The sequence below is a fragment of the Eleutherodactylus coqui genome, chromosome 10 (genome assembly GCF_035609145.1).
Source record: "Eleutherodactylus coqui strain aEleCoq1 chromosome 10, aEleCoq1.hap1, whole genome shotgun sequence".
Classification (NCBI taxonomy): Eukaryota; Metazoa; Chordata; class Amphibia; order Anura; family Eleutherodactylidae; genus Eleutherodactylus; species Eleutherodactylus coqui.
The window spans coordinates 13,220,735-13,247,933 of record NC_089846.1 but is presented as its reverse complement, the minus strand read 5'-3'; the positions used below and the strand labels follow the sequence as shown (position 1 = coordinate 13,247,933).

The window sequence follows — 27,199 nt, the reverse complement described above, 5'->3', positions numbered from 1 at the left end:
AAGCTATAATTATATTCCGACAGGAGAGTAAAAGCTAAACGCTGGTCATACCCTGAAATACTATTACACTGGGTGACGTAAAATTTTACTTGTGTTGCGCCCCCTTGTGTTAAAAAATGCTAACTGCGACCTGAAATAAAAAAAAAAATTTTTTAAGGAGATTTTTGCTCAGACTTCGCTGCATACAATGTCACCTTGACCTACAAAGTGCTTGTTTTTGTGCCTCTTGGTTTACTAGTTTGAACGCAATGACTCTTTTTCCATTGAGTATTGCGGTTCAAAAGGGGGGAGGCATAGGTGATCTGGGTCATAGATGATCTAGGTGTTGTAGATCAGCTATTGGGTTTGGAAAAAAAAATAAATAAATGATTTTGTGCTACAAGATTCCGAGCCATGTGAAATAGAACATCAGAACGATTATTTAGTACTAATTCAGTAAGAAACTGCAGATATGCAAACAGTTATCAGAACCTCTGTTGATAATGCATATGTTGAGCTTTTTGCAGATGGTACCAGGGTGAGGATTGATGACTCCACATCGGATATGCAGTGGTCACACAACAAGATGTCCTAGAAGCAGAAGCTCTGCCTCCGCATGTCACAGTACAATAAGCGGAATGGAAGGCCCTCACTGAGGCGAGTAGAGTGGCGAGAGGTAAGACCGGCAATCCTTTACACTGACTCCTGGTATGCATTTGGCATAGCTCATGATTACGGCCCAATATGGAAGGCCAGACAGTTTTTTACCTTAGCAGGACAACCAATTGAGAATGGTGCAACGGTACAGAGTCGCATGGAGGCCCTACTTCTACCTGACAAAGTTGAGAGTTCGCACCGATTCCTACACTGGAGAGGCGAGAGACGACACCCTCGCTGACAGCGCAGCAAAGGCAGCGGCCCTCAAGCCGTGGAAGAAAGAAGAAAGATACTGACAGCATGAGTCAGTGGTAAAAAAAACTTTGGACATTGACAAAAATTTGGACTTTGATATGCTAAAGACTTTTACAGTTATAAGCCAGCAAGGAAGGAAAAAATAAATGGACTAATATGGGAGCAGCAGAAACAGGACAGCGTGGGGTGAACGGTCAACAGCACTTGCCCACCACAGTTCCTGTATCCCATGATGGCCCAGCTGATGGACGCAAAGACCCACCTAGTAAAGCAGTAATGACGACGACGCTTGAAAGAGGTTGGGCGACTTCTAGGTTCTCTGTAGCTGCTGCATCATTTGTCCGGTTTAGCATGATCTATGCCATGGGTAAGTCAGGGCAGAAGTAAATTTGCCACACCACACTTGCCGGGACCACTCTACCCATTTCAGGGATTGCAAATTGACTACGTTCAGCTCCCCACTTGTTGGGAAGTATGACTACGTGCTTGTTGTTGTTGATGTCTTTGCAGGTTGGAGGCCGACCCTGTTACCAAGGTAAACAAGTAGGTAACCGCAAAGAAGCTCATGAACGAGGTAAACTGTGAATATGGGGTACCAGAAGTGATTCAGAGTCAGACAAAGGTATAAACTTTGCAGGTGAATGTAACATGTCATGTCTGCTCTGGGTGTATCCCAGGCCTTTTACATACTGTACCACCTTTAGTGTAGTGGAAAGGTGGAGAGACATAGTGGCACGCTAAAAAGTAAGATACTTAAAAATGACGCCACTTTGGAAAGACTGTCATCCAATAGCCTTATACAGTGTTAGATATGAACCCAGGGGGGATTATACATTATCTCCCTACGAGATTGTTTGGGCTAGCCCCAAGACTAGGTCGTTACTATCCTCAGTGGTTACAATTACAATCTGATGTGTTGACTGAGTATGTGATTTCCGTTGTTAAAGAACTAACCAAAGCCTATGCACAGGTGTTCTCTTCCAGACTCAGAGGCAGACACTGGGACACATATCTTGCAGCCTGGGGATTGGGTGTGCATCAAGAAGTTCCCCAGGAAGCACCCTCCTGAGCCCCGATTTGATGGCCCCTACCAGGTGCTTCTGACTACTGCCACAGCTGTGAAACTAGCCGAAAGACTTACATGGATCAACGCTTCATACTGTAAGAAAGCTTCAGATCCGGGAGACCAGTCTTAGTTGTGCCAAAGACGTTACTCTGGTTAGGGCTAGTGAGAGAGGAAGGTAGCAACTGGAATCCTTAGTCGGAAGAATATGGGGGTATGGTTACCTTCTAGTATAACTCGTCCAATGCTCAAGTAGCCGCATATTCCTTCGACTATTGTACTGTGGTCCCGTGTCTAGGCGCAAGATCCCACCGCAGGCCAGATTTAGCTCAGTCCAGCTGGTTATATGACTTATATACCCGGGGAATACAATATGTTTGCGCCACTGATAACGTCTGGGGAGAAGACTGCCGTTATTGGGGATTAGTGGGATGGAACGCAGGAACAGACTAGTCCTATAAACCGCGAAGTGCCTTAAATAAGAAAAATAGGAGCGGGAAATCCCTAATTAGTCGTATAACCCTCCTTGAGAATAATAAGGACAGCAGGTATTGGAAGGCTGAACTTAGTATGCTGCTTGGTTTTAATGCGGTTGTTACACTAACCATGGGAGATCCAAGCCCGGGGGACGGGGGAGACTTATAGTCTGGGGACATACCGGTACGGGAGGATAGATCCCTTAGGGAAGTTTAAAATAAGGGATATGGTAGATGCAGCCGAATGGAAGCCTTCACTTAGTCCCGTGCCCATAATTAACCCCCTCCGCCGTAAGATAAAGACCTTGACGAACATGATGATCATAGCCGACCCTACCTTTTGAGGACACCTTGACAGTAGCGACTGGCTACTCTGACCAGAATCTCTGGTTGGAGTTGATGAGGTACAATGCTAACAGGAGCAACAAGTCTAACTGTTGCGTGTGCGGTAGTGCCCGACTACACTCGGGGATGGTCCCCCTAAATCTCCCTGTAGATGCTGAAGAGTGGTTTATTAGTCTCTTCACGAACATTTCCGCTAATTTCACTGTCCGTGAGAAATGAAAGAAGGAATACTCTATAACTACTTAAGTGTTTTGCACCGGAGAGAGTATTACTGACTACCCTGGAAACTACACCTGCCAGGCAAATAGGCAGGGTGGAGGGAGATTTTTGGGGAACTCACCAACGGGTATTGCTCCTCCTACAGTATGATAGGAGGGGAATAGATGCAGAATCAGGTACAGTCCTTAGGAGACGTTTACTGGCTTTGTGGAGACATGAGGTAGAGGACCCGCCTGGAGGGTAATTGGACAGGGGAGTGTGCCTTAGTAAAGCCCTTATGCTCCTCCACATCCTGTCAGACACCAACGTTTCCCTTGTTTGAAAAAGATGAAGAGCCAGTTCCGATAATGCCAACCACATGCGCTACCAAAGAAAAAGGAGAAATGTACTAGTACTGTGCCTGCCCCGATCTCCTAAGATGGATTGTCAGTGGAATTCCCATTTGCCTAGGGATAGTGCAGAAGACCTTAGGTTCCGGCGAGGGCACACCCTGTGGGGTGTTAACTTGTACAGATAGAGGGTATGGATGCCCGGAAATGAGCCCAGGGAATCCATGGCCTCCCTCTGAGGTGAGGTAGGGATCCCCCCCTCCTAGGAGTAGGGACTTACGGGCAGTGGGAAAACCCTGACGCAAGGGTGAGGCGACTTGGACGTGTTCACCATTAGGACTATCTCCAGGAGGGACACTGGTGTGGGTGAAGATTAGGGAGTCCCACACCGTGCGTACCTGTGTACGCTACTAGTATTGTAACATTTTGCTAGAGCGAGAAGAGAGACCCCTGGTGGTAGTTTTGATCTACACGTGTACATTGACGTCATAGGACAGCCAAGGGGGGTACCTGACAAGTTTTAAAAATTAGAAACCAAGTTAAAACTAGATTCGAGTCCATTTTCCTGATCATTATGGTAAATAAATGTTGACTGGATTAATTATGTTTATTATAATTAGCAGCGGTTTATAAATTATACTAGAGACGCCTTATAGGGACTAGTCGACCAATAGGACCTACCTCGACTATGATTTTTTTTTAAAAATAGAATGGCCTTAGAGACGACTTTAGCTAAAAAGGGGAGGGTCTGAAAGATGATAGGGGAGACTTGTCATACCTACATCCTAGACGACACGTGACCCGCGGGTAAAGACGCAGTTGCTATTAAGAAGCTGACCGCACTAACTAAAAAGAGCTAACTTTTGGGACCAGCACTCGCCATGGATGAGCGGGTGGTAAAGGATCCTGGCACAGACGGGCGTCGCTGTTGTATGTGAACTGATGGTTATCTTTTCTGTTCTAGTCTGCTGTGTTATCCCCTGTGTCAGAGAGACCTGTGAAACTGATGCTGGAAAAGCCGCTCCCACCATGAGTTTGCTGGATGCATCCCCAGAAGGAGTGGACAAGTCCTACACCCCCTTGAAGACCCTAAAACGAACCTTCAACGCGCTCCAGTTATAGGCTCATGCGCAGAAGACTGTGAAAATTAGATAAAGAATTAGAGGATAGACATTTTAAGGGGGGATTGTGATAGACATGATGATTATTTATAAAATGTCTATCGCTTTGTATAACCCAAATGTATTATGCTATTGTAATGACTTCAGCCTAATGTGGAACTCTGCTGCATAAGGAAAGAGTTAAATCACAGTGTTATATGTTATTGCTTGAGTGTTTTCCCAGTCCTCCCCATCCCCCACACACAGAATCTTCTTGAACAAAGGGATATCTACTTTCACTTTCAGATTTGGACACATGTTAAAGACAAAGGCTTCTACTTGAGAGAGGTGGGGAGAAGGGGAGGCGGGGGGATTCTATATGATCCGACAAATGAGAATCCTATATGTTACTGATGTAACCTGTTGCACGCCCATTGTGTGTCTGTACAATAAAAGGCCCTGTCTGGCTGTTTCTGGGCAGAGAGCCATTTTGGATATGAGGCTGATAGCTTGTGTCTAATTTGCTCCACGATGATGTGTGCACACGATACAATTAGGAAAGCGACAAAATACCCCAAAAGCCTGCTGGAGAAAATCATAATCCAGATCAGCAATGTCTGAGGCGCCGACAATAATGACATCACCGTTGGCAATGTCTGAGGCGCCGACAATAATGACATCACCGTTGGCAATGTCTGAGGCGCCGACAATAATGACATCACCGGTGGCAATGTCTGAGGCGCCGACAATAATGACATCACCGGTGGCAATGTCTGAGGCGCCGACAATAATGACATCACCGGTGGTAATGTCTGAGGTGCCGACAATAATGACATCACCTGTGCAATCCTGAAAACATGACCTGTTGGGGTCCGTGAGGACTGGAGTTGGGAAACACTGGTGTAATCATTGACACACAGCTAGCGCTTCTTCTTGCACGCTCTTGCCTCAGGTTTGTGATGTGCTCATGGAGAACACTCTGTGCGGCCATTTTCCTGTCAGGACATTGCCCCCACTAACACAACCAATCACAGCGCTGCTTTTATGTTCTCAGAGAAGTTTAAAAACAATGAAAGCTTTCCAGTCACTGGTTACTATGAAAGCTCCATGCTGATTGGTTGCTATGAAAACCTTCCTTGGATTGGTTGCTAGGAGAGCTTCCCGGTGACTGGTTGCTATCACATAGGAGACCAGCTTTTCTGTGACACAGTTTACAGACAGCATTATTCAGGATGGGGCGTGTCCTCCATGCTCCTCATTTACATGCTTCACACCCGCCCAAACTCCATCTCCAAACCGTCAGAGTCAACATCTATCAATTGTTCATGTGGAGAAGACGCATGCGCACAGTTTATTACTACTCCCGCCTCCTCCCCGCCTTATCCGGCCACACGCGCAGTTACCTCCTTCTGCGCATGCGCTGATCTCCTCATTGGGTTCTGCGCCTGCGCACACGGACATTACGGCAGATTTCACGCTTGCGCTTTGTGGTTAGAAACTGGCTTTCTGCGCATGCGTGGATGCTGCTCCGTACCTTGGCCTGGCGCGCAGCCTCCTCGCTTCAGTGTGTGCGGCTTCAATGAGCTGAGGTCGAGGCCTAATACCGGGTAACAGGGGGACGGGGCTGTGAACGGAAGGGGGCGGGGAGAGGGCCCGGTGTGCCCCTGGGCTTCTCCCATACATTTTGGTATAACGAGGCGGCCCCTGTGAGGTGTGGCATGGTGCTGGGCTTATGTGTGTAAGGCCAAGTACTGCTGTGGCTGGTAGTGGTGTGTGTGTATGCGGCCATTTAATGTCCTGAGGTGTGCCCGGTAATGGTGTGTGCCCATGTAATGCCTTGACCTGAGCCCAGTTATGTGTGTGTGCCCATATAGTCCTGGGCTGTGCCTGGTAATGGGGTGTGCGTGCCCATGTATTCCTGAGCTGTGCCCGGTGATGTGGGGTGTGTGCGCCCATGTATTCCTGAGCTGTGCCCGGTGATGTGGGGTGTGTGTGCCCATGTATTCCTGAGCTGTGCCCGGTGATGTGGGGTATGTGCGTGCCCATGTAGTCTTGGGCTGGCCCTGGCGATGTGGGGTGTGTGCGTGCCCATGTAGTCTTGGGCTGGCCCTGGCGATGTGGGGTGTGTGCGTGCCCATGTAGTCTTGGGCTGGCCCTGGCGATGTGGGGTGTGTGCGTGCCCATGTAGTCTTGGGCTGGCCCTGGCGATGTGGGGTGTGTGCGTGCCCATGTAGTCTTGGGCTGGCCCTGGCGATGTGGGGTGTGTGCGTGCCCATGTAGTCTTGGGCTGGCCCTGGCGATGTGGGGTGTGTGCGTGCCCATGTAGTCTTGGGCTGGCCCTGGCGATGTGGGGTGTGTGCGTGCCCATGTAGTCTTGGGCTGGCCCTGGCGATGTGGGGTGTGTGCGTGCCCATGTAGTCTTGGGCTGGCCCTGGCGATGTGGGGTGTGTGCGTGCCCATGTAGTCTTGGGCTGGCCCTGGCGATGTGGGGTGTGTGCGTGCCCATGTAGTCTTGGGCTGGCCCTGGCGATGTGGGGTGTGTGCGTGCCCATGTAGTCTTGGGCTGGCCCTGGCGATGTGGGGTGTGTGCGTGCCCATGTAGTCTTGGGCTGGCCCTGGCGATGTGGGGTGTGTGCGTGCCCATGTAGTCTTGGGCTGGCCCTGGCGATGTGGGGTGTGTGCGTGCCCATGTAGTCTTGGGCTGGCCCTGGCGATGTGGGGTGTGTGCGTGCCCATGTAGTCTTGGGCTGGCCCTGGCGATGTGGGGTGTGTGCGTGCCCATGTAGTCTTGGGCTGGCCCTGGCGATGTGAGGTGTGTGCGTGCCCATGTAGTCCTGGGCTGGCCCTGGCGATGTGAGGTGTGTGCGTGCCCATGTAGTCCTGGGCTGGCCCTGGCGATGTGGGGTGTGCGTGCCCATGTAGTCCTGGGCTGGCCCTGGCGATGTGGGGTGTGCGTGCCCATGTAGTCCTGGGCTGGCCCTGGCGATGTGGGGTGTGCGTGCCCATGTAGTCCTGGGCTGGCCCTGGCGATGTGGGGTGTGCGTGCCCATGTAGTCCTGGGCTGGCCCTGGCGATGTGGGGTGTGCGTGCCCATGTAGTCCTGGGCTGGCCCTGGCGATGTGGGGTGTGCGTGCCCATGTAGTCTTGGGCTGGTGATGTGGGGTGTGTGCGTGCCCATGTAGTCCTGGGCTGGCCCTGGCGATGTGGGGTGTGTGCGTGCCCATGTAGTCCTGGGCTGGCCCTGGCGATGTGGGGTGTGCGTGCCCATGTAGTCCTGGGCTGGCCCTGGCGATGTGGGGTGTGCGTGCCCATGTAGTCCTGGGCTGGCCCTGGCGATGTGGGGTGTGCGTGCCCATGTAGTCTTGGGCTGGTGATGTGGGGTGTGTGCGTGCCCATGTAGTCCTGGGCTGGCCCTGGCGATGTGGGGTGTGTGCGTGCCCATGTAGTCCTGGGCTGGCCCTGGCGATGTGGGGTGTGTGCGTGCCCATGTAGTCCTGGGCTGGCCCTGGCGATGTGGGGTGTGCGTGCCCATGTAGTCCTGGGCTGGCCCTGGCGATGTGGGGTGTGCGTGCCCATGTAGTCCTGGGCTGGCCCTGGCGATGTGGGGTGTGCGTGCCCATGTAGTCCTGGGCTGGCCCTGGCGATGTGGGGTGTGCGTGCCCATGTAGTCTTGGGCTGGTGATGTGGGGTGTGTGCGTGCCCATGTAGTCCTGGGCTGGCCCTGGCGATGTGGGGTGTGTGCGTGCCCATGTAGTCTTGGGCTGGCGATGTGGGGTGTGCGTGCCCATGGAATCCCCAGAGCTGTGCCCATGTAGTCCTGAACTGTGCCCAGTACTGGTGTGTACACCCATGTAATCTGCAGAGCTTTGCCCGGTTGTGTGTGTGTGTGTGTGTGTGTGTGTGTGTGTGTGTGTGTGTGTGTGTGTGTGTGTGGGGGGGGGGGGGGGGGGGTAGGTAGTCCTGAGCTGTGCCCGGTAGTAGTGTGTGCGATACCATGTAGTCCTGAGCTGTGCCCAGTAACTGGATGTGTGCCCATGTAATCTCCAGAGCTGTGCCCATGTAGTCCTGAGCTGTGCCGAGTACTGGTGTGTACACCAATGTACTCCTGAGCTGTGCCCGGTAGTGGCGTGTGCGATTCCATGTAGTCCTGAACTGTGCCCCAGTAGTCCCCAGAGCTGTGACCGGTAATGGTGTGTGTGTGCGCCCATGTAGTCCTGAGTTGTGCCTGGTAATGGTGTGTGCGCCCATGTAATGCCTAGATTGGTACCTGGTAGTGGCATATGTGCCCATATAGCCCTGAGTTGTGCCTGTAACATGAGTGTACCCTTGTAATCCCCAGAGCTGTGCCTATGTAATGCCCTGACCTGAGCCCAGTGATCTGGGTGCGTGTGTGCATGTGTGTACGCCTATGTAGTCCTGAGTTGTGCCCGGTAATGGTGTGTGTGTGTGCCAATGTGTTCCTGAGCTGTGCCTGATAATGCTATGTGTGCCCATATAGTTCTAAGCTGTACCCAGTAGTGGCGTGTGCCCATGAAGTCCTGGGCTGGGCCCATATAGTCCCCAGAGCTGTGCTTGGTAATGGTGTGTGCCCATGTAGTCCTGAGCTGTGCCCGGTAATGCTCTGTGTGCCCATATAGTTATGAGGCGTACCTTGTAGTAGCGCGTGTGTGCGCGCCCATGTAGTCCTTAGCTGTGTGTGTGTGCCCACATAGTACTGAGTTGTGCCTGGCAATGGTGCGTGTGTGCCCGCATAGAATTGAGTTATGCCTGGCAATGGTGCGTGTGTGCCCGCGTAGAACTGAGTGGTGCCTGGCAATGGTGCGTGTGTGCCCGCGTGGAACTGAGTGGTGCCTGGCAATGGTGCGTGTGTGCCCGCGTGGAACTGAGTGGTGCCTGGCAATGGTGCGTGTGCGCCCGCGTGGAACTGAGTGGTGCCTGGCAATGGTGCGTGTGCGCCCGCGTGGAACTGAGTGGTGCGTGTGCGCCCGCGTGGAACTGAGTGGTGCCTGGCAATGGTGCGTGTGCGCCCGCGTGGAACTGAGTGGTGCCTGGCAATGGTGCGTGTGCGCCCGCGTGGAACTGAGTGGTGCCTGGCAATGGTGCGTGTGCGCCCGCGTGGAACTGAGTGGTGCCTGGCAATGGTGCGTGTGCGCCCGCGTGGAACTGAGTGGTGCCTGGCAATGGTGCGTGTGCGCCCGCGTGGAACTGAGCGGTGCCTGGCAGTGGTGCGTGTGCGCCCGCGTGGAACTGAGCGGTGCCTGGCAGTGGTGCGTGTGCGCCCGCGTGGAACTGAGCGGTGCCTGGCAGTGGTGCGTGTGCGCCCGCGTGGAACTGAGCGGTGCCTGGCAGTGGTGCGTGTGCGCCCGCGTGGAACTGAGCGGTGCCTGGCAGTGGTGCGTGTGCGCCCGCGTGGAACTGAGCGGTGCCTGGCAGTGGTGCGTGTGCGCCCGCGTGGAACTGAGCGGTGCCTGGCAGTGGTGCGTGTGCGCCCGCGTGGAACTGAGCGGTGCCTGGCAGTGGTGCGTGTGCGCCCGCGTGGACACGAGCCGTGCCTGGCAGTGGTGCGTGTGCGCCCGCGTGGACACGAGCCGTGCCTGGCAGTGGTGCGTGTGCGCCCGCGTGGACACGAGCCGTGCCTGGCAGTGGTGCGTGTGCGCCCGCGTGGACACGAGCCGTGCCCGGCAGTGGTGCGTGTGCGCCCGCGTGGACACGAGCCGTGCCCGGCAGTGGTGCGTGTGCGCCCGCGTGGACACGAGCCGTGCCCGGCAGTGGTGCGTGTGCGCCCGCGTGGACACGAGCCGTGCCCGGCAGTGGTGCGTGTGCGCCCGCGTGGACACGAGCCGTGCCCGGCAGTGGTGCGTGTGCGCCCGCGTGGACACGAGCCGTGCCCGGCAATGGTGCGTGTGCGCCCGCGTGGAACTGAGCCGTGCCTGGCAATGGTGCGTGTGTGTGCGCCCACGTAGTCCTCAGAGCTGTGTCTCTGCTAATGGTGATTGTGCCCACGTAGTCCTGAGCTGTGCTCTGTAATGGTGTGTGTGCCCATGTAATCCCCAGAGCTATGCCTGGTGCCCTCAATTTTCTTTGACCCTGCTATGACAATTACCACTCTGCCAGATGTCCCTCTGTCCTGGAGATGGCAGGAGATTTCCCTCATACTACATCCGACAACTAGAAGTTTTCCTGATGTTCTCATCTTATGGCCATTTACATCCATCTATGTGGTTTTGCGCTCGATGCTTTCACCGTATGAGTTCTAGGGTGCCTTTACACGGGCGAGCCTCTCGCGTTGCACATAATACACAGATATAGACCGTTTTGATTTCAGTGGGACTATTTACTTGTGCGATTTTTCTCTCCCAGCGATGCTGCAGTGTAGAGAAATTGCAGCACGTTCAGAGAAATCTTGCGTATTGTTTCCAAGGAGTGAAAAAAATCGCATCTCACTCGTGTGTACAAAATGCTTAATTTTTCCTGTTGAGAATCGTCCCGATTTTCTTGTGAATCGCAGTGAACATCGCAGTTTTATAGGCGGAGTATCAGTCTGAGTTTCTCCGATAGGCTCCCCATGTTATCACAGTGTAAATATTGTCATGTACCCTGTATGGGATTTGTCAAGAACTTTATAGGCGTTTTTCAAAGAATCCCCCAAATCCCTGGGGAGGAAGCGCAACTTTCTATTATTTCTGCAGTTAAAGTTCTCCCTGCTGGTGTGTCTTGACTTATCCTGTACTGATCCTGAGCTACATCCTGTATTATACTGCAGAGCTGTACTCACTATTCTGCTGGTGCAGTCATTGTGTACATACATTACTTATCCTGTACTGCTCCTGAGTTACATCCTGTATTATATCCCAGAGCTGCACTCATTATTCTGCTGGTGGGGTCACTGTGTACATACATTACTTATCCTGTACTGATCCTGAGTTACATCCTGTATTATTTTCCAGAGCTGCACTCACTATTCTGCTGGTGGAGTCACTGTGTACATACATTACTTATCCTGTGCTGATCCTGAGTTACATCCTGTATTATTTTCCAGAGCTGCACTCACTATTCTGCTGGTGGAGTGACTGTGTACATACATTACTTATCCTGAGTTACATCTTGCATTATACTCCAGAGCTGCACTCACTATTCTGCTGGTAGTCACTGTGTCCATACATTACTTATTCTGTACTAATCCTGAGTTACATCCTGTATTATACTCCAGGGCTGCACTCACTATTCTGCAGTCACTGTGTCCATACATTACTTATCCTGTACTGATCCTGAGTTGCATCCTGTATTATACCCCAGAGCTGCACTCGCTATTCTGCTGGTGGAGTGACTGTGTACATACATTACTTATCCTGAGTTACATCTTGCATTATACTCCAGAGCTGCACTCACTATTCTGCTGGTAGTCACTGTGTCCATACATTACTTATTCTGTACTAATCCTGAGTTACATCCTGTATTATACTCCAGGGCTGCACTCACTATTCTGCAGTCACTGTGTCCATACATTACTTATCCTGTACTAATCCTGAGTTACATCCTGTATTATACTTCAGAGCCGCACTCTCTATTCTGCTGGTGGAGTCACTGTGTACATGCATTACCTATCCTGTAGTGATCCTGAGTTACATTTTGTAATATACTCCAGAGCTGCACTCACAATTCTGCTGCTGGAGTCACTGCGTTTAATTTCATAGCTGAGTTGTATGACTATAGGTGAGTGCAGCGACCTCTCGGCTGATAGAAGAATCGCTTTCCTTCTCCCATCACGGCTGTGTAACTTATGTGTTATGTTGTGCTAAGGACCTCCTGTGCTTCTGTGTTTGCAGCAGCCTGCACCGAGGGAGCTGACGTCGCATCACCTGTCTTGCATCTATTTAATCTATCATGGCCACAGAGGAGAAGAAGCCGGAGACTGAAGCATCTAAAACCCAATCCACCCCTTCATCCTCCAGCAACCAGAGCAAGGTCAGTTGCCTCTGTTCCTCACCTCAAACTAACACTACATATCAGGTTGAAAATGGCGCAGGGATTTAGGGAGGTACAGAGTAAAATCGGGATGAGGCTTCAGTTAGCTCCTATGTGGGGAAAGAAGCGCAAGTGAATTATGAGACTCCAATAGTCTCACTTTCACTAACCCTGGAACATGTAGTTGAAAGCATCATTTAAAGTGGGTCTGTCACTTTCCAATAGCACCATGAGCTAGGTTAGGGTGCTGTTAGGGTTGGTGGTGGGGAGTGAAGTGAGGTACTTCTTATACCCACCTGCTGTCTCCATAACATGCTGTCACCTGGTGAAGATCACACATGTGTCAATCTGAAGAGTCACATTTTCGTGCCATAGGTGCGTATAAGATTGAAAATAAAAAATCACCCCCTGTAAAAGCGCCATAACATGTGTTGCTGTTGGGAGGTGATAGGTTGCCCTTGAGTGGTTGATAGGTTGACAGATGCAACTCTTAGGCCTCATGTCCACGGGGAAAATCAGGCCCGCCTTGGATTCTTCATGCAGAATCCCGCAGCAGGTCCCTCCTTTCCCACGGACATGAGGCCTGCAAAGAAGAATTACTTACCTGTCCAGACGCTGCGGATCTGTCCTCCGCGGACGGATCTTCTTTCTTCGGCCCGGCGGATATGCTCGGCACGCCGGCCGCGTGCATGCGCCGTGCACTTTTCTTTTTTTTTTAAACTCCTGCTCTCCCGCACCAGAGAGCAGAAATTCAGCTGCGGCTGTGCCGCGGATCCAGACGGCTTCCATAGGCTTCAATAGAAGCCTGCGGGTGCCATCCCCACGGGAGACCCGCACTAAAATAGAGCATGCTGCGGGTGTTTTCCTGCACACGCAATCCGCGCCTCAGGGGAAAATGACATCCGCAGGTATTTAATTACCTGCTGGTGTCCAATGCATCCCTATGGGGCGGGGATCACGCGTGGGGATGATCCGCTCCGGATTTTAAATGTTATTTTAGCCGTGGACATGAGGCATTAAGGCCCATTTACAGTAGCCGATGATCGCTCAAACGACAGTTTGAGTGACGGCTTTGAGCGATCGTTTTGCGTAACCTATTAAGTAGCTTCTCAGCTACTTGATAGCAATTAAGTGTGCAAATGAAGCCTTAGCTGAATACAGTTAATGGCCTGAGGGCTCTTATCTGCTCTCAGATCCTTTTGTTCTCCACGAGAAACAATGCTATCGGCACTCCCTGTAAAGAACTGCTGTTAAAGGGGTTGTCCCGCAAAATGAAGTCAAGGTAAGCACTTCTGTATGGCCATATACATGCACTTTCTAATAAACATCGTGCATTAAATATTGGCCATACAGAAGTTATTTACTTACTACAGGGGGTCCCCCCCCCCCCCCCCCCTGTGTTGGCGTCCCCGTCTCCATGGCGCCGACCGAATCCTTCTGGCTGGATTAGACGCGCTTGCGCAGTCTGCCTCTTCTGTTCCGTTGAAGGGGCCGCTCCAGCGTGCGATCTTTGAGCAATTATCTACTCGTGTAAATGGACCTTTAGTTTGGACTGAATTTAACGATCAGCTAGCAGTGCACAAAAAGCGCACGATGGGCGCACATTTAAACGCAACTATTATTGCTGAAACGATCGCCGATTAGCGATTATTATTATTTTTATTTAAAGCGATCGTCGGCTGGTGTAAATGGGCCTTTACTTTATCAAATCCCTGTGGTGAGATTGTAGGGCATTGATGAGTTGTCATTGTAGCCCTAGACCTAATAGTGGCTTCCATGCCTGCTATTACTAGGCGTGTACAGGCAATAGTACACTGCAACACTGAAGTGAAAGAAGTTAGTAACTTAATGTGTTATGGCCCTTTTACACGGGGCAATTGTCATTCAGATTCCTGTGCGAATTTGGTCGACGAGACTCCCATGTAACTGCATGCAGAAAACTGAACAACGTGCCGTTCAGTATAAACAGCTTTTGAATGACTGCTTACTGTGAATACAACTGCGTGGGGGGAAAAGCTCCCTGTCCCTCTCTGCCTCCATTTTGGCAGCGCTGTGAGCGATGCCAGCGATACTCGCTCCTGTGTAATAGCGCCAGAGTGAGCGTTACTGGGATGATTTTTCAGGCATCGTTTGCCCAACAGCTTGTCCCATGGAAAAGGGTCTTATGGCTGAAAGAAGACATATGTCCCTCTTGTTCAACCTATTACCCCTTCCCACAGAGGAAGGCAAAAAAAACCCAATGAGGTGGAAGCCAGTTTTCTTATTTCGGGGAAAAATAAATTCCTTCCCACTTACAAATCTTGCAAACAGAATTAATCCCCGGACCACGACCCTTCTGATGTAATTAGTGACTATGAAATGTAATATTGCTGCACCCAAGAAAGGTTTCCAGGAATTGCGACATGTTCTATTTCACCTCGTTTTTCCGCAGCGGAGGTCTCCATTAATATAGTATTAATGGAGACCGTGGAAAAACGCATGTTATTTCCGCGATTGCCATTGAGGACTTTTGTTTACTACCACGTTACTCCGGCGTAAATTCTGGGAGTGTATCCCGCTCCGTCCGTGGGCATGAGCCCTTAATCTTTGCTTTTTATATAGTTGAAAAACAGTTTAGGATTAGTTTTGCTCTTTAAGCAATGAGTCTCTCTTTTGCCCTTTATTTATAGGGGGTGGACAAAAATATGTAAATGTTATGAAATCTAATATGGAACCTTGTTGCTCGGGCAGATGTTTACTTCAGCCTGGCAGCATCTGTGTCATATTACCTCCCACTTAAAATCCGTCTCTATGTGTCTTATTGATATAGTTAGTTTATCAAGTAAGTAGATGTTATAGAAGACAAGGGGGTAATTCTGGCCGTCAGAAAGGTGAATGTGTCTGAAAGCAGTGAAGCTGTATATATACCTAGTATAAGATGACCTATATAATATGATCTATGTCTATTGGAGCCATAAGATCCCGCGATTCTCTCCTCTGTGTAAACTTGCTCAGTTCTTGTGACTGTGGATCTCTTTCCTTTGATTCCACCTGATGGCTTGAGGTTTATTTTCCAGCCCGCTCCTGTGAAGCCGAATTATACTCTGAAGTTCACCCTCGCTGGGCACACCAAGGCCGTGTCATCTGTGAAGTTCAGTCCCAACGGGGAGTGGCTGGCAAGCTCATGTAAGGGTCTGATGTGTGTGGCTATCTGTGATATGTAGACTCTCAATTTCCTGCGTTTCAATGCATCATAACGTATCTAGGGCGCACAATGTGTGAAATTTATCCAAAAACTGCTTCAAAAGTAAAGTGGAGCCGTTGCCTATAGTAAGCATCAAGTTTCTGCATCCAAAGCGCTGCAGAGAATGAGAGGTGGAATCTGATTCTCCTTTTGCAGCAGTTTTTACCCCTCTCCTCTAGCGCTTCCACCGTAATTACACGCTGTGCATTGAATGTCCTGCAGCAGGAGGGGTTCTGGAGGTGACCACCCTAAGCTGCACAACTTATCTCCCTTTTACATGGGCCGACAGTCATTTAAACGACTGCATGAGCGCTGACGTCACAGCTAAGGTCATCAGCGCTTGCGCAGGGAATTTAGACTTAAAGATGTTGCAGAGACTTCTTGCTCAGCGCTTCACCTTCTATGTGAGGCGCTGAGCTGGGAGCCTTTACATGCAATGAGAAGCCAGCGATCCAGCAATAATTTTTTTGCTGACTGAAATTTCAGCGATTAAACAACCGTGAACGAATAGTGTGCGATTTTAGAAATTTTTTTTTTTCCCCCCTGCATTTACACTCAACGATTATTGCTCAAATTCACCTATATGACTGATAATCATTAAGTGTAAATGGGCCTATAGTATAGATTCTGTGGGAGAAGGGCGTCTTCTCCACGCATGTTTTTTTTTTTTTTTATTTTTTTTTTTTAAATGGTGTAAGCGCGCCACTAACATCAGCGACTGAATTGGAATTTGCCTTTTACATTAAATGGGGTTTCTGTGATTTGCTGATATAGTTCTTGTCTGCTCTCCTTGTTCAGCTGTAAAAAGAAAACTGTATGGGACAGAGTTAAAGCCCATGGACATGTGACCGCAGCCGTCCTAGTAAAAGCCAGCCATGCACATTTGATCAGAGTCCTGACAACCCTCCTACATGTGTATGGGGAGGTCCGGTGTATGACCAGACCCTGATCCTATTGATTTATTGTGCATCATGATTTCATGCTGTCATTAGTCCTGCTCTCCTCTGCGTCCGATCTATAACTGTGTATAGTCACTATTGCAAAATATTTGGTTTCCTAATTGGGTATTTTTTTTTTTGTTCCCCCAGCTGCTGATAAATTGATTAAGATCTGGGGCGCGTATGATGGCAAGTTTGAGAAAACGATATCTGGACATAAGCTGGTAAGAGCCGCCACTTTCTTTTCACCTAGAGATCACTATATTATCTTATAAGTCATCATCATGTGGAGGTCTGGTTCAAGTAAACAGACCTCCACATGGGTTCATACTGTCAGACACCCAATTACAGGACCAATTATGAGGTTTCATGATTTAGCTACTTGGGAAATTGACTATTATGCCGTCTGGGTGACTTTAGCGCCATGATCTAGTGCAATGTGTCTTTATGACTCTTTCAGGGGATATCAGATGTCGCCTGGTCCTCCGACTCCAATCTCCTAGTCTCCGCCTCAGATGATAAAACTCTGAAGATCTGGGATGTCAGCTCGGTATGTTAATGCTTTATATACACTATCTTCCTGTCGCGTTCATTTCTCTCTTGGGCATAATGTTATTTATCACAATTGTCATTAGCAGCTCAAATGGATAGTATAACAATTAATTATAGGAGGTGAATGTCTTACATGAAAACGCTGGAGAGAACAAATTCATACAGAGGAATTTGCTTATCTCTTCAAGGGGAAAGCGAAGTGACTACCAAATGTCCATCAATGAACCTGCATAGGGATTGTCTCCCAGCAGAGAACGAGAGGATTATTTAGAGGACTGGTCACTGGGTTCTATGCTCAGTCCTTATGTATCAAAATAATGGGACTCGAGCATCACTGTCAAGTTTTTTTTTTTTTTTTGTTTTTTTTTTTATACTTCTACCTAAGAAAAGTCTTCCTGTCCTTGCCGATGCACTCTGTTAGGAACTTATTGGTACATTCTCATTGTATCACTGTGGCGTTCTGTGCCACATTAGATATGTGGGCAGACCTGGAATTGATCCATTTACTACAGTGACGTTTCTGCCAGAGCAGCTAATAAATGGTCAAATATTTCACTGCGCTTTCACTTACATTTGTGACGTTTTCCTGTGGACATAAGACATCGGCGGTCAGCCTTTCAATGCTACTATTATTAATTTTACCTTCCTTTCATCTTAGGGGAAATGTTTGAAGACGCTGAAGGGTCATAGTAACTACGTGTTCTGTTGCAACTTCAACCCACAGTCCAACCTCATCGTATCCGGATCAGTAAGTGCCATTATTTATTCTTCCTTATGTTACAATATAGCTCGGGTAATGAGCCTGGTGTTTGCAGTCTGTATTTCATGGTATTCTCCAGCAATTATCCGCAGATGCGCTAATGATTGATTACGTCAGAAGAAACCTTTATTTTAGAGGCAGTTTTTAATTTGTTACTGTGATCTTCTAATGGAACAATTTGTTCCATTCCTGAACTCTAGTCAGGCTGAGGTCAGATCTTGTCTGGTCGCACCTAACGATGGAGACCAGATATATCCATCTATCTCAAAATGTGCCTGCAGGGAGTTGTAGTTTTGCAGCAGTTGAAGAGTACTAGTCCAAGTTGTCTGCATTTTTGATCTTGGGATCTTTTTCTTTCTCCAGTTTGATGAAAGTGTCAGAATATGGGATGTGAAGACCGGGAAGTGTCTCAAGACCCTGCCTGCCCACTCCGACCCAGTGTCTGCTGTAAGATTCAGCTTATTGCGTTATTAACTTTTGTTTGTCCTTTTTTTTGTTTTTGTTTTTTTGTTTCCTGTTATAATAGAGAAAAACATCTATCCTTGCTTTTATTTATAATTTCCAGGTGACTAAGCCTGCTTTTATGGTAATGTTCACACAGCACTAATCCTCTTCAGATTTTTTTAACGCACAGTTCAGTGAAAATCCACATGAGAAATCTGCGTGGTTGCCACTGATTTTCACTTGTTGCAGCTACAGACCCGCACACAGATTTAGCCAGTTGGTTACTGGGAAAAATCTGCTTGCAGATGTTTGGACAAGGGTTCTGTGTCATAAAGTAAAATGTCACTATTGTGTTTTTTTTTTTTTTTTTTCCAACTTTGATTTAAAATTCCGTGCTGTATAGGCTACAGTGCAGATTCCCGCCATAGAAAACAGTGGGACACTTTGGGACGTGGATTTCTCTGCAAGATTCATCTTGCCTTCATGGCTTTTTATTGCCTCTGTTTCACTTCCCGCATTTATTACTTCTTGTTGCATATTACATACTCATTACTGCTTGTTTTTATGGAAGCCACCAGCAGCAGTAACCTCTTTATCAGTGCTGGAAACCTCCTTGCATAACTCCCATCATCCCTGCTCCCAGGGCAGACTGATTAGATGTTGGATAATGAGGTCGCTTCTCTTGTGATTTGTGGTTATTTTGGTGTCTGCGAGCGCCATCATATTTACAGATATCTGGTTACATTGTCTCTGTGGGGAAATTGTCCAGTGGGGATACACAGGTAATAACCAGCATATGTCAAGTTCTCATTTTATCCCTTCCCAGGTGCATTTCAATCGTGATGGTTCCCTCATCGTCTCCAGTAGTTACGACGGCCTGTGGTAAGTGCTTAAATGATTATAAAGGGCTCTAAATGAGGATGACCCCAGTAAGTCTTCTGTCAGGAAAGCAGAAAAAGGTTTGGTACTGTGTTAGCCAGTAAAGAAAAATGGTATTGTTCTCAGCAAGAGAAACCAAGTAATCTTGTAGATATGATACCTTTTAATGGCTAACAAAAATACATGATGTTATAGCGAGCTTTCAAATCCACACAGGATTCTTTCTCATGAGTATGAAATAGCTCTGAAGAAACATGCATTTATACATGCATATGAACAGGCACAGACCTGGGGGGTCAGCAGTGTGTAATCAGCACGTAGCAGAGATAACATGCTGGTGACCCCCTAACACAAATATAGAGACCATGAAATTTTCGCATCCCTTATCAGCAGACTATTTACGTATTTACTCCTCGGCCTATGTTGTACTGGTATTATTTTAAGTGCAAATTAATCACTCCATGTACGTGCTTTTTCATCCTGTTATGGCATTGATTTAAGTGCAAATTAATCGCACCAGGTCTGTGTGTGCTCATATTTATGTATAAATGCATGTTTCTTCAGATCTACTCCATAAGGGCTTATTCACATGGACGTATATCGGCCATTTTTCACACCCGGCCAATATACGCTGCTCCTCTCTGCAAGGGGAAGGGATGGGGCGGGAGCTAGTGTGCTGAACTCCCGCCCCCTCTCCACCTCTCACCACTGTTTACAATGGAAGGGTGGGGTGGAGCTTAGGTTCGCCCCATCCCACCCCTCCCATTGCAAACAGTGGTTAGGGGTTGGGTGCTCAGCACATTAACTCCTGCCCCATCCCGCCTCCTCCCCTTGCAGAGACTGGCAGCGTATATCAGCCAAGCGTGTGAACTTGGCCGATATACATCCATGTAAATAAGCCCTGAGCCTGAGGAAGAACCTTGCATAGGTAGGAAAGCTCGCTATAACATTATGTAATTGTGTTGGCCATTAAAAGGTATTGTGTTTACAAGATTACTTTTAGTTTCTCTTGCTGAGAACAATCACATTCTGTCAAGAAAGAACGCTCCATTTATTTGGTTTACAGCCTGTGGGAAACCTGGGTGAGAACCATAGACACCGCTCCTTGGGGAAGTGGAAATGTCACTGAGCTTTTCTTGTATGATAAATCTGCAGGGAAATGTACCGATACATTTCCCCCCCAAGTTATTTGTCTGTTTGCAGATTACTGATTGATATCACTTGACTCTCCTGAATACCTGAACTTTAAATTTGTGCAGTATGGTCAATAATAGTGGGAGGGGGGTTTGTGACTTTTGGTGCCTGGAAAAGTTTTGGAAGCCATTTTGAATATTTAATTTAAGTATTCCACTTCTCCCTCTCTTTTCCAGCCGGATTTGGGATACCGCCTCAGGCCAGTGTTTAAAAACGCTCATCGGTAAGTTCTGTAAAAGACTTTCCTGTAGATATTTCTGATATATGCGGTGCCATCAGTTGCCTTTCGGCACCAAGTTACAAGCTTGCAGTGTAAGGAGCAGTTATGAGCGTTTTAAATGTTAGCGGTAAATCTCGTTATACAGTTATTGCCGTTTACTGTGACGGAAAGTCGTCACCATGTTTGTGTCTTCTCGTTACGCAGATGATGATAACCCTCCCGTCTCTTTTGTGAAGTTTTCTCCAAACGGCAAATACATTCTAGCGGCAACTTTAGACAAGTGAGTAAAATGACATATCAACGCAGATAATAAAGGACTCGTCCACTCACTGAAACTTCATCCTTGTCAAGTACAACTATTTAAAAGGCCTTTTATTTCTTTTCATCACCATTTTCAAGATTTGATTGCGGTGAGGAATAAATGCAACATGGGAGGGTTTGTTACAATGTATCAGTGCAAAGCTATAGGCCTGGAGATGTGCGCTGCTGTGTTAAACCCGCAGGGGATTATTTGCACTGTTACATTGTAACAAATCCTCAGCTGTGAACAGGACTAGGTCAAAATACGATTTCGGCACTACAAGATGTATATAAATGGGGTCGGACCTTCCTGTGCCCAATATAGGCTAAAGGCCCTCTTTACACACGCAGATAAACTTTCAAACGATGCAAAGATAAACTTTCAAACGATGAAAAGATTTAGCGATCTATTTGCATAAAGTATTAATGGCCATTAACACTTTATCATCTTAATTTGCATGTAAAAGGGTCTCCAGGAGTTGTTTACAGAGTCCAGCATGTTTAAACACAAGCCCAGCTGTGCAAATAGCTGCATTGTTCTGCTTGAGGCTGTCAGCAGATTCCATTGTTCTCTCTCGGCTAGTGTAAACCTGTTGTGGGGAGAACAGCCTGCGGTCTATTGAGAGATGAATGTGTTTGCTTTATCTTTTTAGTGGCTAAACGATGGATTGCAAGTTAACCTTAAAATCCTCATTCAAACGAAAAGTGCACAATGCCTGTGTACATATAATGATTGCTTATTTTCAGCCATTTGAATGAATTTTTTGCGATAATCGTTGCATGTAATAGGGCCTTTAGGTCTAAAGACTTGCACTTCTCTTATCTTTTCACCTGACTGTTGCAGGATTTTTCTTGCCACCCTGTTACGCTCTTAGACTGTTTTTTTTTTTTTTCCCCTTGTTTCTTTAGCACATTGAAGTTATGGGACTACAGTAAAGGGAAGGTACGCTCTCCACATGTCACCATGTATGATCTGTTTTGTATGTTGTATCAGTCACATCTGCTGCATGTAACTCAATACCACGGCCCAGTCTCTGGAGCAGATATCTGTTAATTAATGGTCTCATGTTGTCACCTGCGCTGTTAAACACAAAGCAGCAACATCCACATTGATTAGTGTGCTGAGATGTTCTCCAGGTATCTCTCCTGCGTGTCAGGGAGCGACAATTGATCCTGTCTATCAAGCCTGCGCTCCTCATTACACACTAATTAGTGGCGATGTGTAATTGGATCCTGTAAAACCGTCCTGTAACCACACTGCAAGCGCAGTGTTTCCCAATAGTGAAGGACTTACAAGCATAGGGTTAATTACCCCATTTTACTGTGACTCATCCGTTATTGGCACCAGCAGAGTCTATACGAGTGTGTCAGACTACTGCCCCTATCTACACTATGTTGAGAAAAGTATTCGGACACACGGAAGGTGATGAAATTAGATTTTTTTTTTTACATTTATTTTTTTATGTTTTCCCGTTTTTCCATCCGGTGTTGGGCCACCTTTTGGCCTTAATGACTGCAGTAACCCTCAGACAGCTTTCCACCAAATTCCCACAGATATGTGGAAGGTTTTGCCTCCATCTCTTGAGGAGAGCTTCAGATAGTGATGCAGGGAATGACTAACGTGCACAGATATGACATTGTAGTTCGACCCAAAGATGCTTGACGGTCTTGAGATCCGGACTTTGTGCTGGCCATTGACTTTGCAGACGCTCTGCGCCTCAAACCAATCCTCAGTATTGCATGCTGTATGACATGGTGCTCGGTCATGTTGGTAAAGACGCAAAGCTGTACCAAAGTATTGTCACAGGGTACAGGTGATGCCACGTTGTCCGGAACATCTCTGTACCCTTCGGTGTTGAGGGTGGACTTCACTATAACCAATGGCCCTAGTCCTTGCCAACAAACACCCCCACACTATAACAGAGCCACCTCCAAACTTCACTGTTAAAACGATGCAGTCACATAGAAACCGCTCTTCAAGCAACGGCCACCCCCAAGTGTGGCCATCCGATCGGAAGATGGTGTACTTCGTTTGAGCTGTCCACAACACGTTCTCTCCTTTACAGTCCATGAATGATGCTATGTACACCCGCGCTCTGTGCACTTTTAGTACAGGCGCCTCTGCGCTTCCCTTCTGTGTTGTTGGGCTTGTGTGCAGCCAATCCTCTATGGTAACCCTTTGCAAGCGGCTCCCTAAGGATGCGTGTGGTGCTAATGGATGTCCCGATGGCCTGTGAGACCTCCTGAGCGAGTGATTCAGCAGACTATGTCCGTGATGCTTTTATAGCTGGTACAAGGCTTCGTTGTCCACGTTTTTTCAGTTTGTGAGGTCTCCCTGAACGTGGCTGCACTGCACACACACCGAATGGTTTCCATTTGTGAATAACATTATCAGTGGACTTTGGGAGGTCCCAAAGTACTGCAATGTCCCGTACTGATTGGTTGCCAGGTGACATCCCACACCGTACCCCATTGGAAGTTTGTCAGCTCTGCTGATGGTTTCTGTATTGGAATATGCCTCTGTTGTATACCTATTGCTCACAAATTCGATTTCCATATCCCCTTCACCTGACAGCACCTGCCCCAATACTTTTGTCAACATGGTATATAACCCATGGGGGGGTGGTAGTCTGAGGTCATACTTGACAATCGTCATTAGCCAGTGACCTGATTACTGGTCAAAATAAATATCTAGATAGAATTTACCTGTTTAGACCCCAACATCTGCCCCCTCCCCCACCTGACCACAGTTATAACGTTGTTGCTCCTTACGCTTTTCCCAATCAATGTTACTAAGGACAGTGTCTTTATTCCAGTGCCTGAAAACCTACACGTGTCACAAGAATGAGAAGTACTGCATATTTGCCAATTTCTCCGTGACAGGTGGAAAGGTACGTCCTGTGCTCATTAACCCCTGCTTCATCTCAGGTGACGGTTGTGACTGTGTATTTAGTTGTTTGTTTTGTGTCTTGCAGTGGATTGTGTCGGGGTCAGAAGATAATCAGGTATACATCTGGAACCTGCAGACTAAGGAGATTGTGCAGAAACTACAGGGACACACAGGTAAGATTAAACACGAACTGGGGAAGCGATGTGTGAAAACGAACCAAAATATCCACCTTATGAGTTTACTTTCCATTCACTAAACCAAGAGGATGATGAACAAAAGATTTGTGTAGAAAGAAAAGTTCTTCAACTCTCTAATGGACATTCGGGGTGGTTTACTAAGCTGATAGCGGCAGAATTCGGGATCAGTTTGTGCCAGAAACAAGTGCTGTGCGCACCTTGTGGGTTTGTGCCTCACTCGTTGAGGAGGCGAGGCTTAAAATGCAACTGTGTCAAAAACTTTCTTGCAAAATATTGTCATACACTAACCCAACTGATAGGTCAGTGTTTGCCAACCTTTTTAGCCTTCAGGCACCCCTGTGAAATACGTTTAGATAGGGGCGCTATAGCGAATAATAAAAAATATTTTTAAAAAGCTGAAAACACGGCTCATCATTTCTCAAACCACTTTCCTCTACCAGGAAGAGAGGTTTATGCTTACTCTCAGGCTACCTACACACAGGCATCGTCCTGCAGGAAAACATCGCTCGTGTATAGGACTCCGTTTAAAAGAATGGGGTTCAGATTTGTGTATAGCACAACACACACATCTCATCCGAGTTTCTTGGCTATGTTAAGAGGCCTTACACTTCTATGTAGGTTTGTGTTGGTCTGTGAACATTTAACATGAACGTGCATCTTCCTGAATGGGAGTACTCCACTCTGGCATAGCATTGTGGGCAATGCAGCATAAGCGGATGGGGCAGTGTAAAGGTATCCTTTCACGGGGTGATTATCGCCCGAATTATTGCTGGAAACGGGGAATTTGGCCGATTTTTAGTAATTCTGTTTACAAGTTACAGGCTCATTTTTTTTCAGTTGATTTAGTTACACCTGTTTACATCAGCTAAAACCAATCTTTGAGCGACTACCTGTTTACTGCGAATGTAGATGGGTGGGCCACAACCCACTGTGCATCATGGGTAAAGCTTGCTTACAGCACTTTTTTTTTTGTTTTTTACTTCCCATAGTGCTAATGCTCAGATTAGCACTTTGAGAAGTGGAATAAGAGAGAGTTTTGCAGGCGAGCTCCACCCACAGCGCAGTCACCCCGCCTCCTTGTCCTTCTGTCTCACTTCGCTGCCACTTACTTGCTAATTCTGATTCCTTAGGTGGCACCCTAGTTGGGGAGTCCCCGTAATCGGTGGTGTAAAGTGAGACAAAAGTGTCTAAAGTGCACCAAATTTCTAGTCCAGCATGAGTCACTGTGATGAATTTGGTGCACTAAGGTCCCCCCCACTGGTCTGATAATTATGACCTATTCTGAGGATAAAGGTACCATAACATGGGTCCACCCAACAGCGCCCCAGCGACTATCGCTCCTGTGCATTAGTCTGCCACATAATGGAGGCAGAGCGACCGCCAACCTCTAGTCGCTCAAAGATTGAGTGAATCGGCGCTCAATGAGCTGAAACAGAACGACTAGTAACACCTGGGCAACTTTTTCTTTGAGCGATTATTCTAACGACTGTCGGCTCGTGTAAAGGTACCTTTAGTCATCGGTACTTTTAGTCCCTAAATAAAACATTTTACCCATCACTATTTTGAAGAACTCTGCTTTCTGTCATTGAATTGAAATATCCTTGTTTACAAAATTCATCCGGAGCTAGTGAAAATTCCCACGACTATGCATGTCTAAAACAGAGATTAGATTGTGAGCTCCTGGGATCGGGGATTATGGGAGTGATAAAGAGATTGAATTACAGGTACATGGGGTTAGGGATAATGGGAGTGACGCATAGTCAGTAATGGGAGTAATCGCACTGCGTTGTCCGATGGCACAGAAGCCGCTCGTCCTGATGTCTTTTCCCTCTTTCAGATGTCGTCATTTCCACTGCCTGCCACCCAACAGAAAACATCATCGCCTCGGCAGCACTAGAGAACGACAAAACCATCAAGCTGTGGAAGAGCGATTGCTAAGCCCCGGAATCTGTATTATTAGACTGTCTCATCGGGGGGGTCCGTGCGGCTCCGTCTGGAGGGAGAATGTTTTTCTTCATTATTGTGCAACACAGAAAACAACGATGAAGATCTCACAGCCTCAAATGTATATTTTCTTTTTTTTGTTCTCGCCAAACTTTTTTTCCCTTGTTTCTCCCTCCACATATGACATGTCCATTTTTTTCAGAGACGGCAATGAACACTGAGTGAGGGGGCAGAATGTAACGGCCCCTCCAAATATGATAAATTTTTCTTTTGTTGTTGTGGTTGTTTTTTGCTATTGGATCACACTTGAGCCTAAGGGTTTGGCTTACATCTATGTATAAGGGCCAGGAGCTCTGCTAGTTCTCTATTTACTTGCCTTATACTCCAGTCGCATCCAGAGCTGCATTCGCAATTCTGCACTGCAGTAACCTACAGATCTCTATTGCTGGGAGGTATCTGGTTTCTTCTCACCAGTGTTTAGTGTGAACACTACAACTACAGCTCCTCCCAGCAGTACAGACCCTGAACCAGCAGGTGGCAGCAGTGGCGTATAAGATGCGATATTGTTTTTTAGCGTATTGGGATTTGTAGAGCTGCTGAACCTTGTACGTTCAATTAACAGATCCTGGGCGTTCATTAGTGGTGCTGCGTTTTTTATCGTCCTCTGCTTTTATTGGGGCATTGTCCCCTCCTGCAGACATTGATGCTTGGCGTCATGCAGTTTCCACCTCTGTTTTCTGTAATGTTAAATTGGTTTATTTGTTCATTTGTGACCAAACCGAGGGGGAATATTTCCTCCCAGACGTTGCGGTTCCCCTCATGTCTCTGGTTGTATCGTTATGTGTTCTGTAGGATTGACCGCCTGGAAAACTTTGCAGACTCCTCCTCCCCGCGGTCGACACACTATGTTCTCACCCAAATACGGCCGCTTATTCCCATCTGTTCAGTGGGACAGCTGAATCAATGTGGCCCTGAAAACTTTAAAAGTTGTCCAGTCTGTAAATAAAGTCACGCAGGTTTTAATAGACTTTGTTAAATCTCCTTATTATTTTCCAGATGCTTGCTGTTACTGAATGGAAACCTGAAAGGGAATGTGCCGAGAGCAGAGCCTCTGTTTATATGGCATATGAATATCGTAGAGTGCGGTCTCCTGTTCCAGCCCGCTCTGTATGACCCAGCATGGAGGGACAGTCAGTAAGAGCAGCTGGCGGACCTTGTGCAGTCCTGCTATTACAGGACCACCATTCATGTGAAGGCCGTCTTGTAATAT

The 27,199-nt window shown here is 47.8% G+C and overlaps 1 protein-coding gene across 4 annotated transcripts; it reads left to right on the top strand.

Annotated features, from left to right (window-relative positions):
* Nucleotides 1–5,913: 5,913 nt before the first annotated feature.
* Nucleotides 5,914–26,956, top strand: WDR5 (WD repeat domain 5). Of its 4 annotated transcripts, none has more exons than XM_066580253.1 (14): nt 5,914–6,030; nt 12,250–12,388; nt 15,445–15,553; nt 16,700–16,773; nt 17,010–17,099; nt 17,760–17,849; nt 18,225–18,308; nt 19,132–19,187; nt 20,555–20,601; nt 20,803–20,878; nt 21,808–21,841; nt 23,715–23,789; nt 23,874–23,961; nt 25,823–26,956. In XM_066580253.1, the coding sequence occupies exons 2-14, from the start codon at nt 12,308–12,310 to the stop codon at nt 25,921–25,923; spliced, it is 1,005 nt and encodes a 334-aa protein (XP_066436350.1). In that variant the 5' UTR covers nt 5,914–6,030; nt 12,250–12,307; the 3' UTR covers nt 25,924–26,956. The 4 variants fall into 4 exon arrangements, with proteins under 4 accessions (XP_066436350.1, XP_066436352.1, XP_066436351.1 ...); XM_066580255.1 differs by having other exon boundaries at nt 5,923–6,012; XM_066580254.1 differs by having other exon boundaries at nt 5,935–6,030; nt 12,253–12,388.
* The last annotated feature ends 243 nt before the right edge of the window (nt 26,957–27,199 follow it).